This window comes from Mus pahari, chromosome 7 (genome assembly GCF_900095145.1).
Source record: "Mus pahari chromosome 7, PAHARI_EIJ_v1.1, whole genome shotgun sequence".
Taxonomy (NCBI): domain Eukaryota; kingdom Metazoa; phylum Chordata; class Mammalia; order Rodentia; family Muridae; genus Mus; species Mus pahari.
The window spans coordinates 1,020,562-1,031,830 of record NC_034596.1 but is presented as its reverse complement, the minus strand read 5'-3'; the positions used below and the strand labels follow the sequence as shown (position 1 = coordinate 1,031,830).

General features: G+C 45.6%; 1 protein-coding gene across 1 annotated transcript in view; it reads right to left on the bottom strand.

Moving 5' to 3' along the window:
- Positions 1 to 11,269, bottom strand: part of Rbks (ribokinase) — an 80,860-nt gene that overhangs the window by 26,375 nt on the left and 43,216 nt on the right. The window contains exons 6-7 of the mRNA XM_021202270.1: positions 8,750 to 8,841; positions 4,633 to 4,821 (exon numbers count right to left, since the gene is read on the bottom strand). Of these exons, the coding sequence (XP_021057929.1) occupies positions 4,633 to 4,821; positions 8,750 to 8,841 (281 nt within the window). The remainder of the gene's footprint in view (positions 1 to 4,632; positions 4,822 to 8,749; positions 8,842 to 11,269) is intronic.

The window sequence follows — 11,269 nt, the reverse complement described above, 5'->3', positions numbered from 1 at the left end:
ACAGTCCTAGCTAAGCCCCTCTACTGAGGAGCACGGCACAGTCCTAGCTAAGCCCCTCTCTGAGGAGCACGGCACAGTCCTAGCTAAGCCCCTCTCTGAGGAGCCCATGCATCTTCTCAGCTGTGGTTAATACAGAGTTGAAACGGCATCTAGTGAGGAGAAGCCCTGTCTGCATCACCCTGGAGGGATATTTATGTGCTACCTGCAGAAGCTTCAGCAGCAGAATGGCAGAATCACAGGAACTCGCTTCCTCCTCTGCCTATTTAGTGTCCTTTCCATCCTCCAGTGCACAGTAAGTATGGGCTCCTTTCATAAACAGCGGGGAACTGAACAAAGCACTTAGTGGGGTACAGGGTGTGCTGAAGGCACTGAACCCAGGGCCTCACCCATGCTATGCAAATGTCTCAGATGAGTTAAGTTCCCAGCCCTGTTCCCGCCCTGCTGGTATGGCAAGTCTAAAGGCAATTTCTGATGGTAGCATCCACAGACTAAGTCTCCCAAGGTCAAAAACGGAAGGAAACAAAGTTTCTTTTAGATAAGAAAACATAACATAATAACATAATAAAACACAACCACCACCACCACCACCCCCAGCCATACTGCCAGGGTGAAAATAAGTCTTAATTTCTCTGTATCACCCGCCATCGCCCAGCGGTCTGTTAGTCTTTACCCACAATACTTTTATTCTCCCAGCTCTTAGTCTTCAACAGTGAAGGACACCCAAACATCTGGATAGAGATCCACAAAGACTCTGCAGAAACCCCACATATACAAAATAGAGATAGGGATGAAGCGTGTGGACTTCTGGGGAAACACAGGCCAAGGGCAGAGGCTGTTTCGCAATGGATGGGACTTCCCTATGGGTAGGGAGCGCTACTCAGAGAACCCTGGGCTGTGAGCTGCCCCTCATGCTGATCCGCATTCACTGGCTCTTACTGCATTTGGCATCAGCTATTGGACTTTGTAGTGGTTGTAGGGATGTGGCAGAGGGGGACTAGGTGGGAGAAAGGTCTCTCTCTCTCTCTCTCTCTCTCTCTCTTTTATATTTTTTTAAATATTTATTTTGTTTATATTAGCACACTGTAGCTGTTTTCAGACACACACTACAAGAGGGATTCAGATCCCATTACAGATGGTTGTGAGCCACCATGTGGTTGCTGGGAATTGAGCTCAGAAACTCTGGAAGAGCAGCTCTTAACTACTGAGCCATGTCTCCGGCTCTGAGAAAGGTCTCTCACGATGGGGTGCTGACCCCCAGATGCTGCATGGTTTTCAGCTTTACTGTCAGGTCTATAGTACCTAAGTGGTGGATTAATGGGAACTCACACCTGAGAATGGCCTAGATAGCTGGAGCCACACCCCAGGTGGCGTCCCAGAGAAGCCACCCTGGAGGCATCTAGGAAGTCTTAGCAATCACATCCCACTAAAGTGCTACCCTGATAATTTTCACAGACACTTTCCTGCCACCAATCTGTACTTCCCACTGGGGCCATCTCTAGAACAAATTCTCAAGCCCTGAGTCATCACGGATGTCCACGTGGTGGGCAGATGTGACTGGAGCCACATCAGCAACTCAGACAGACAGACAGGCAGACAGAGGGAGGGCAAGGAAGATGATCCCCCAGTGACCCTGGCTTTCCTTTACTCTTGGCTTAGTCATCTGTCCTGATTTATGGTGCATTAAACTAAAGCAAGTGGTTCTGGAGAGTTAGGGTTAGCCCGTGGCCTGCATATTTGAAATGACAGCGTGAGGGCAGATTCTGGGACTTGAACATTTACATAAAGGGAAGCAATCAGTATATAAGGATCTGACAGAGCCTGCAGGGGAAATACTAGGACAGCAATATAATGTAATAGTTCATCATACTACCACGATAATCCCTAAGTATTGCTTGTGTATATGACATACAGCATGTACTTCCAGTGACTCCTGAATAGAACACATATGAACATGATCATTGTGACTGAGGCTGAGATGCAGAAATGGTGACAGAGATACATCTGTCATGTCTTCCAAACTGAACTGAGGACATCTGCAGCACTGCCACCCTCTCACGCCAGCACAATGGGAAAAACAGATGTAAAAATGGAAGTGACGTATTAAACTATTAACAGAGGCAAAACTGAATCTAGCAGCACACAGCAGCTCTGACGTACAGGCTCAAGTGGACAGTGTGCCAGCAGTAACTACTTTCCTTCATTCGTGTCAAGCCCTATTCTATAAATGGAGGAGGAGACAGTGAGAACCAACGCAGCAGGCGACGCTCTGCTGGCTAGGAGTAAAGGGGCTGTTTGCCCAGGGGAGGCCCTCATCCCAGGAATTCCTCGCCCCACCAGGGCCATTGTTTCATGTTCTTAAACTAGCTGAGCAGTTGTGTGTGGATCAGGCAAGCATACCGGTGGCAAGGCTGCTGGATGAGAAGAAAAAACACAGTAGATAAAAAAAAAATGATGGAGAGGCTAGGGAGCTGGCAGTTGGTAAAGCACCTGCCATGCACAGCACATTGATGTTCCCTCAGTGTTCAATACTGTGCAGTTGTATGGAGACACTACACTCTGCTTGTCTGCTTATCTGCAGTGGACAGTGGGCATGACTTTCCTTTGTCTAGCTGGTGCCTTCTCCCATATTCTTCCATATAAGTTCTTTGTCCTTTGACATCAGAGATAGGGACACGACGAGGCGCCTGGTGGGGGAAGAGAGCTTCTGGGACGACAGCCTGACTGAGTCCAACGCCTAGGACAAGGACAGTAGAGCTGACCTGGCGCGAATGAAGACCCTCCAAAGGTTCCATTTGTGTGCACCACACACACCTCTCACAGGCCAACCATTTCCAGGTACCCACAAGGGTCTGACCTCCCTCAGGACCTTTCATGTCACTCGGGCAAGAGAAAAATAAATTTCTCTCACTTTGGTTCATACTTGGAGCAATTTACTCTGATGAAGTGAACTAATGAACCTTCCCAATTTAGGGTCCCTCCTTGACAGAACGAACAGAGGATCGGTGCTAGAAATGACCAAGTCCCGGAGATGACAGGCCAGGCATGAGTCTGCAGGCGCCTGAGGAAGGCACTGTGGAAGACACCCACAGCGTCAGCGTCAGCGTCAGCGTCAGCATGTGAGTGGTGTTGCTCAGGCAGAGCCTTCTGGAAATTGCGGGTGAGTGGGTGGGTTGGGAGTCTAGTACTGTAGTCCAGGTTGGCCTCAGCCTGGTGCTGACCCTCCTGTATCAGCTGCCAGCATCCTGGGATGGTTGGTTTGCCAAGCTCATGCCTGTTTACACTTCCACCAGGTTACCCCTCAGGCTTCAGGTTTGATAAATAAGTTATATTTTCAAGTTGTCTCTTATCAAAAATAGACCAGTACATAGTTTATAAATAAGCATATATAAATTCCTTATAAATGAAAACTCTAAAGTTTTCTTCTTTATCAATGAGACTTTCACATCTCTGAGGTTTGTATATTTTTCTGGTCAGCTCTTCTGAATTCTAACAGTAAACAAGTTTTATCTCCCTAGTTAGGGAGTCATGAACCATCTTCTCAGCTCCAGTCTCTCAGTTCACTTTGGCGCGGGGTGGGGACACAGCCTACTTCTGGAGCCACAGCCCTGTCCCTCACTGGAAGGAGAAAGGAGGACAGCAACACACTGCTTATTAATGTTTGCAAGGATTAAATGAGATGTGTGCACAAGATACTGAAGCCTGCGGTGATGGTTCCTACTGTCATCCGTGGGTTCAGAGAATGAGCTTTGTACTTGCATGCCCATGTTTATGGCTGCAGTAGTGAAGAGGACCAGGAAACAGAACAGAAGAATGGGGAGCATGCTGCATACACACAGCGGAAGGCTACACAGTCAGAAAGAAAGGTGACATCATGGCAAGTGCAGGAAATGGGTATAACTGGAGGTCATGAAGCTAAGCCAAATAAAACAGACCCAGAAAGACAAGGGCCATGTTTTCTCTTCTATGTAGTATCTAGTTTTAAAATTGTGTGTGTGTGTGTGTGTGTGTGTGTGTGTGTGTGTGTAACTGGAAGAAGATAGGGAGGAATGGGGAAGTAGAGAGAGTGGCAGAACATGTGTGATAAGAAGGCAGAAGGGAGGACAGACTGAGAGGAGCAAGGGTCCAGCACAAGGGGTGGGATGTTGGGGAGGGGAGTACATGAGAAGGAAGTATATGACCCTGTGACATGAGCATGAAGATGCCAGCATGAAGCCTACAACGCTGTATACTAGCCTAAGGGTCAAACAGAAGAAAACAAACAAGGACCTCTGTTAGCCACTGAGCCTTGTCATCCCTGCCATCAAGAGGCTAGTAAGACATGGCTCTGCTATGCTCTAGTCTCCTTCCCAAAGTATCCCCAGCATCCAGAGCATGCCTGGCACATAACAGGCCCAGCGAATATTTATTTACTGAATGAGCACATACAGGAAATACAGCGATACTTTATGGATAAGGAAACAGGTTCCGAGAGACTGGGTACCATGGGACCTCCCAGTGACTTAGAGGAGACCAGGAGAGGGCTCTCCTATTTGGCTATCTTCTCCCACCCGACTCCTAGGTCTGATCTCATTATATAATCTTCAGACAGGACTGTATTAGATGTGAAAGGAATTATGAAAGTTTGAAACCTACCGTGGTATCTACAGCCTTGACAGCTTCTGTGGGAATGTGCTTTGGAACAGGCTCAGCCTGTGACAGTGTCACACATCCTGAAGCCCCTAAGGTGATGACCACAACTTGGCAGCCCCGTTCTAGGAGAACCAATGCAGCCTTCTCAGCCGTGGTCGGGTCACTCACTGCATGGCCTGTTAAAATCTCAGCCTGGAATACATACCAGAGAGGAAGTGGAGGTGAGAATAAAGAAACCGAGGTCTGCTCAAGTCTGCCCTTTAGGAAACATGTCTCCCTCGTTTCTCATAACAATCAGGTCAGTGGGAACCTTGATGGATACTGGGACAGAAGCATAAATAAGGGGAACAAAATGAGGACAATGTAAGTTAAATACTTAAAATATTCTCTGAATGGGCACAGTTGTCTCAGGCTTACTGTCTCAGTGTCTGGGAGGTCAAGAGTTAATGCCCAAAACAAAAACTCCAAAGAAAACAAAACACTCTCAGGGGCTGGTAAGATGGCTCTGTGGTTAAGAGCACTTGTTGCTCAAACAGAAGACAGGTTTAGTTTTCAGCAATTACATGGTGGCTTGAAATCATCTGTAACTCTAGTCTCAGAGGATCTGACCCTGTCGTCTGACCTCCACAGGCTCCAGTCACCTATGAAGTGCACATACATAGATGCAGGCAAAACACTCAAATGTATAGCATAAATCTAAAAACATTTGTAAAATTCTTGGGACAGCTTTGGGTCTCTGTGTAGCCCTGGCTGTCCTGGAGCTCACTTTCGGCCAGGCTGGCCTCACACTATCAGAAATCTGCCTGCCTCTGCCTCCTGAGTGCTGGGACTAAAGGTGTGCACCATCACCTGGCTTGTTTTTACTTTTTATTAAAAACAAAACAATAAATCCATGCTGGGGATGGGCTAATCAAATAGCTGTGTGGACAGCTTTCAGGGTGAACGGAGATTAACTGCTGTATTGCTATCTTAGTTCCTCTAGATATAGAACTTGGGACAACAAATGTAGTCTATAAAAGAAAGCAATGAAGGTGGGAAGTGGAGAGCCACTATGAGGGACTCCATGTATGCTGCACCTCTAAACATAGGCACCTAAGCTGGACACCACTGCCCAGGCCTCCCCTGGCCCAGCGGTGCCCAGGCCTCCCCTGGTGCCTCTCTCATGCCCTTGCAGACTACGTGTCGCCATCTCTATGGCCTCCCGTAAGTCACACGCAGTAACTGAAGAGGGTTTGTGCAGGATCAGTATTTCTCTCCTGGAACAGTAAAGAGTCTTGGGCTGAAACTGGGCAAGAGGCACCCCTCTGCCATCTCTGGGGTGCTTCTCTACTTGTGACACAGGTAGTTAAAAATAGCACTCGATGAATTAGTACTTTTTGACTCAAAGTATATAAGTAAATTCTCCTTTCCTTATTCAAGTTTAACCATATGCTATATAAGACTGCATGTAAGCCCTGCTTGTAGTTGCTGTGAATATGCCAATATTAAATACATTTGTTCCATATAAAAGCACTGTGTGTGTGTGTGTGTGTGTGTGTGTGTGTGTGTAGGCTGCTCAGATGGCTCAGTAGGTAAAGCCACTTGCGACAAAGCCTAATGGCCTGAGTTCAATGCCAGGGCTCACCCGGTGCAAGGAGAATACTGACTTCCTCAAGTCCTTTGACAGTTCCATATGCATGCCATGGCATATGAGCACACGCACGTACACACACAATGTATACAAAATTTTTAAGGTTTATTACCAAATTCTGTCTTTCTTCTATTACAATTTAATCATATGCTAGACATTCCTAAGACTGGGATTTTCTTCTATTACAATTTAGTCATATGCTAGACATTCCTAAGACTGGGATTGCATCTCACTTTTATTTGCTCAGATCATGCCCAAATTACTCCTTTTGTCATACAAAAACCATCACTCACATGCCTGCTCGTTGCATCTGTGATCCCAATAGCAGAAGTAGCCTGAACCTGGCCATGTACCTTCTCTTTCTGTCCTCTGTGTGACCCCTGTGTACAGTCTGAGTTGGCTGTACTCTGAGGCCACCTTTTCATTTTAGGTATTTTCTTAATTTTGTGTATGTGTGTGTGTGCGCATGTGTGCGCTCTCGAGTGATCGTGCACCTGAGTGTTTACCTGTGTACTCAGGAGCCTGAGGAGGCCAGAAGAGGACACTGGATCCCTAGAACTTGAGTTACAGATGGTTGTGAGCTACCATATGGGTGCTGGGAACAGACTCTGAGCCATCTTAATAAGTTTTGTGTTAATCTGTGTTACAGGGACCATTTCTGTCTGCTACATACACTCACCTACTTTCAGAGACACTCTTAGTGTATCTTCTAAAAAATCTGAAATCTCTATCAATACCCCTGACCCTGTGTGTGAGTGGTTGGTGTGTGTGTGTGTGTGTGTGTGTGTGTGGTTGATGTGTGTGTGTGTGTGTGTGAGTGGTTGATGTGTGTGTGTGTGTGTGTGTGTGTGTGATATGTTTGGGTATATGTGGGTAGTATGTTTTGATGTGTATGTATAAGGGAGAGTATGTGTGTGTTTTGATGTGTGTGTGTAATGTGTCTGCCAAGACAAGTCATGTGTAAGCATTCTGACCAACAGTCCCACTATGCTCCAGGCAATACTAGTAGCAACTATCAAACCTGAGTGAAGAATCTCTCAGACTTGGAATTTTTCAACTCTTGCCTCAGGCAGCACAGAGCAAGGACAAGCCATGCCAGGCCCTATCTGAATTCCCTAGGATGAAAACTGGGAATGGAATAACTATAGCTGCTTTGGAGAATTTATTACATAGCAATAGGTAAGTATATAACAGGGACAGGATACAATAATGTGTCTTAATGGAATTTGTAATTTAATGGAGAAGACACATTTGGGCTGTGAAAACTGTCTGAAGAACATACAGTTTAAGCTTCCACCAGGGAAATCTGAGCCAGTTTGGTGGTTGAGAGAAATGTCACCTCATATTGTGAAATGGTCTCCATCTCCCACAATTCCTTTTTCCAAGCCCAATGCCTAGCCATGGTGGTTGCTCAAATATGTTGCATAAACTACTGTGGTTTGTTAAAATTAGTTTCCATGTAGCAGCCTTCTGTGTCCTGTATGTCCTGACAGATGAAATTATCAAGCAAGCAGGTTAAGAAAGCCTAGACCTTCATTTAGCCTTAGAGCCAAAGGAAAGCTAGCCTTATTGGCCAACAGTCTGTTTCTCTGTGTGGGTGCATCTCATGATGAGAGAGAATTCTAGTCTAAGGCTGTCTTTCTATAATAATGGTGATTGATTGAGATCTCCTACCTAATATTATTTATTAAAGAGTAGATTATATCCCCATACTGACAGGTATGTTGTGCAGATGTGCACATTATGTCCCTTAGCTGAGACAGTTTCCCTCTTACAGCAGGCTCAGTGGGAGCCTGTGTCTCTCTGCCAATGCTGCCGTAGGATCTGCATACTAGAAGGTAGTACGGAAGCTACTCCAGAACTTGTACACTAATTACAACTGCCAGATAAAATACAAAGGCTCACAGTTAAATCTGATTTTCAGGAAAAAACATCCAATGGTTTTATATGTTTTTTTCACTGATTATTTGAAATTAATATTTTTGGACTGTATTAAGATTTTGTTTGTATTTTTATTTGCTCAACTTGTCAACTTTAATATTAATTAGTTACTCCCAGGACTCAGGAGGTGGGGACAGATGGAGCTCTGTGAGTTTGAGGCCAGCCTGGTCTACAGAGGAGTTCCAGGGCAGCCAGGGCTACACAAAGAAACCCTGTCTTGAAAAACCAATTAAATCAATCAATTAATCAATCAATCAATCCAGAAATTGTGAAATACTTTAAAAAGAAAATAGTATGTCCATGTTTGGGGACTGGAGGGTGCCTAACATGGGGAGAGTTTTAGTTGCTATCAGATTATGGGGGGTGGCTCAGAATCCTTTATGGCCACAAAAGACTTAGTATAAATTTCCTTTCCTCCACACCCCACTAAACTGAAAATCTCTTTTTACCGAATTCACATGTACTCAACTGCTATAGCTCATCGTGCCTCTCTGTTTTATCCAGTTGCCTGCAAGTCCCTCATAGAAGAAGCAAGTGAGTTGTCTGTACCTCGCTCTCGTTGCAGCAGAAAACACTGGAGAGGGTATAGAACTGGGGGTCCAGGTCAGCCATGGCTGGGGCTGGGTTGAACAAGGTTTTCACTGCAAAGGAATGGGAAAGGGGCTCAATAGTCATCATTTAAAAATACTGATTTAGTTCTTTTACTTATCTTTTAGGCTAGATGTAAAGTAATGGGGTTGGTGTGTGTACAGACTCTAAGGGAGAGAGAGCTGAGGGTGGTCATTTTCACACTCGCCAGATAGAAATCATTTATTAAACCACAGATACAGGAAGGTTTGGGATGTCAGACGTCATGACAGCCTGGTATCCATCCTTTCTCGTATCTATTTCCTCTATGTTGTTACCTTCCCACTTCAGCTTCAAGGGCAAGCATCATATTTACGACTAACATGAGTCTACAGGTCAGGTGAGGACAACAAGAACATTAAAGGAAAAGTGTGGTGTGGAAGAACATGGATGAGCTTGGATAGAACAGAGAACACTTCTGGAGGCCAGTTTAAGTGCTTATCTGTGGGGCGGGTTCAGATAAGAAAAAAGCGACAGGACAGAAACAGCAAAGAATGGAGACTTTTCTGATAGTAACTGTATGTAGGAAACTGAGGTAAAATTAGATGAAAAATTACTCATGCCAACATGCACACGCACAAGCGCACACGCACACGCACGCACACGCACACATATGCACGCGCACGCACGCACGCACGCACACGCGCATGCACACGCACACACACTCCTGCCCTGTGCATTCTTGGCTCTGGAATAAGATTGAGAAAGGGGGCAATCTCATTCAGAGACCCAGGTGCTAGCTCAGACTAGACAACTACAAAGAAGGATGGGAGGGGCAGCAGAGCAGGAGCAGGAGACTGTCACAGCCATTATTACACTGACAGAGGAGAAAAGTAAAGCTCAGAGAGACGGGCCAAGTGCTGGAGTCACACTCACACTCCTGGACATGGGGAGGTTGGGACCTAACCAAGAGTCCCTTGGCTTTGATTTGAGGGTTTGATCCTCTTTAAAATAGCAACTTATCTAGACCAGGGCTGTATCCAGGGCAATACATTCCTTAGTATCGATGCACAATATCACACAACAGCTTTTGGTGTGAAATTCTGAAAATTATTTTAAAGGCTTTAGAAATTCCATTTGTAAACCATTCCTGCTTTGTGACAAAACAAGCAGGCTGGCCAGGCCTCTGTCCTCAGCCTGGATCCACAGCTTCCCAGGGTAGATAATCCACCTGATTAGTCTCACACCAGACTAGTCTCACACCTGACTAGTCTCACACCTGACTAGTCTCACACCCGACTAGGTCCTTTAGCTGTACTTCTTAGGGACTGGTCTCGAACAATGGCTACAAATCTGTTCACACAACAGGAAAGCTTATTCAGATGTAGGATTTCTAGGTCCCACTTCCAGCTCACTGAATCAGAATCCTGGGCTATGATCAGGGAACCCACACGTTTACAAGTTCTCTAGGTAGCTCTTGTAGCTAGCTCAGCAGTGACACATCCCGGCCCCCCACCCCCGTCCTGGGGAGTGCTCATGGCTGATGAAGACCCCAGTTGCTGCACAACTGTGAGCAGGTCTAGCCTGCATCTGTACCTTCCTAGGCCTTAACAGTTGGGCCATTCAGTGGTCTCAGCTAGTATAGACTGACACCACATTTTGTTACTTTAGACTTTACCATGTCCAGCCACAGAAATTGTATGCTTTTTAAAAATTCCTGCTCAGATTTTTATACAGGGCAATTGTTTGGCTTAAATTAGAAAATGCACATAAAAGCCCTATGTAAACTATAAAGTGTGATCTAAGTATGGAGGATTATTACTGTTATTATGTGTTCTTTGCACACAGCTGACACCCATGCCTGTCCACCCCTCTTCCTCCTCCTGATAGAGTAGGTTTCCCATGTCTTTGAGGGGTTAGAGATATTCATTATGCATGAAAGTCCCAAAGACCCAGCATTTGAATGCAGCCAGGTTTTAAGTTTTCTGAATAGCACTGGGTTAGTCTGAATGAAACTGGCCCCCATAAGCTCATCTGCTTTAACGCTTGGTCTCCAGTTGATGGAACTGTTTGGGAAGGATTAGGAAGTGTGGCTTGTTTGAGATGTGTCTCTGGGTGAACTTTCAGTTTCAAATGCTCTGTCATCCCCAGTTAGTGCTCTCTGCTTCATGCCTGTCTAAGATGTCAACTATCAGCTATTGCGCCAGAACCATGCCCACCTCCCTGCTGCCATGCCCTCTGCCATGATGCCTATAGACTCCAAACCCTGAAACTATAAGCTCCAAATAAATGATTTCTTCTCTAAGTTGCTGTCTCAGTGCTGCATTACTGTGAAGAGACACTATACCTTCAGCAACTCTTATAAAGTAAAGCTTTTAATTGAGGCGGGCTTACAGTTTCAGAGGTTTAGTCCATTGGCATTATAGTGGGAAGCATGGTGGCATGCAGCCCGATGGTGCTGGAGAGGCAGCTGAGAGTTTTACATATGGTTTTGTAGGCAAA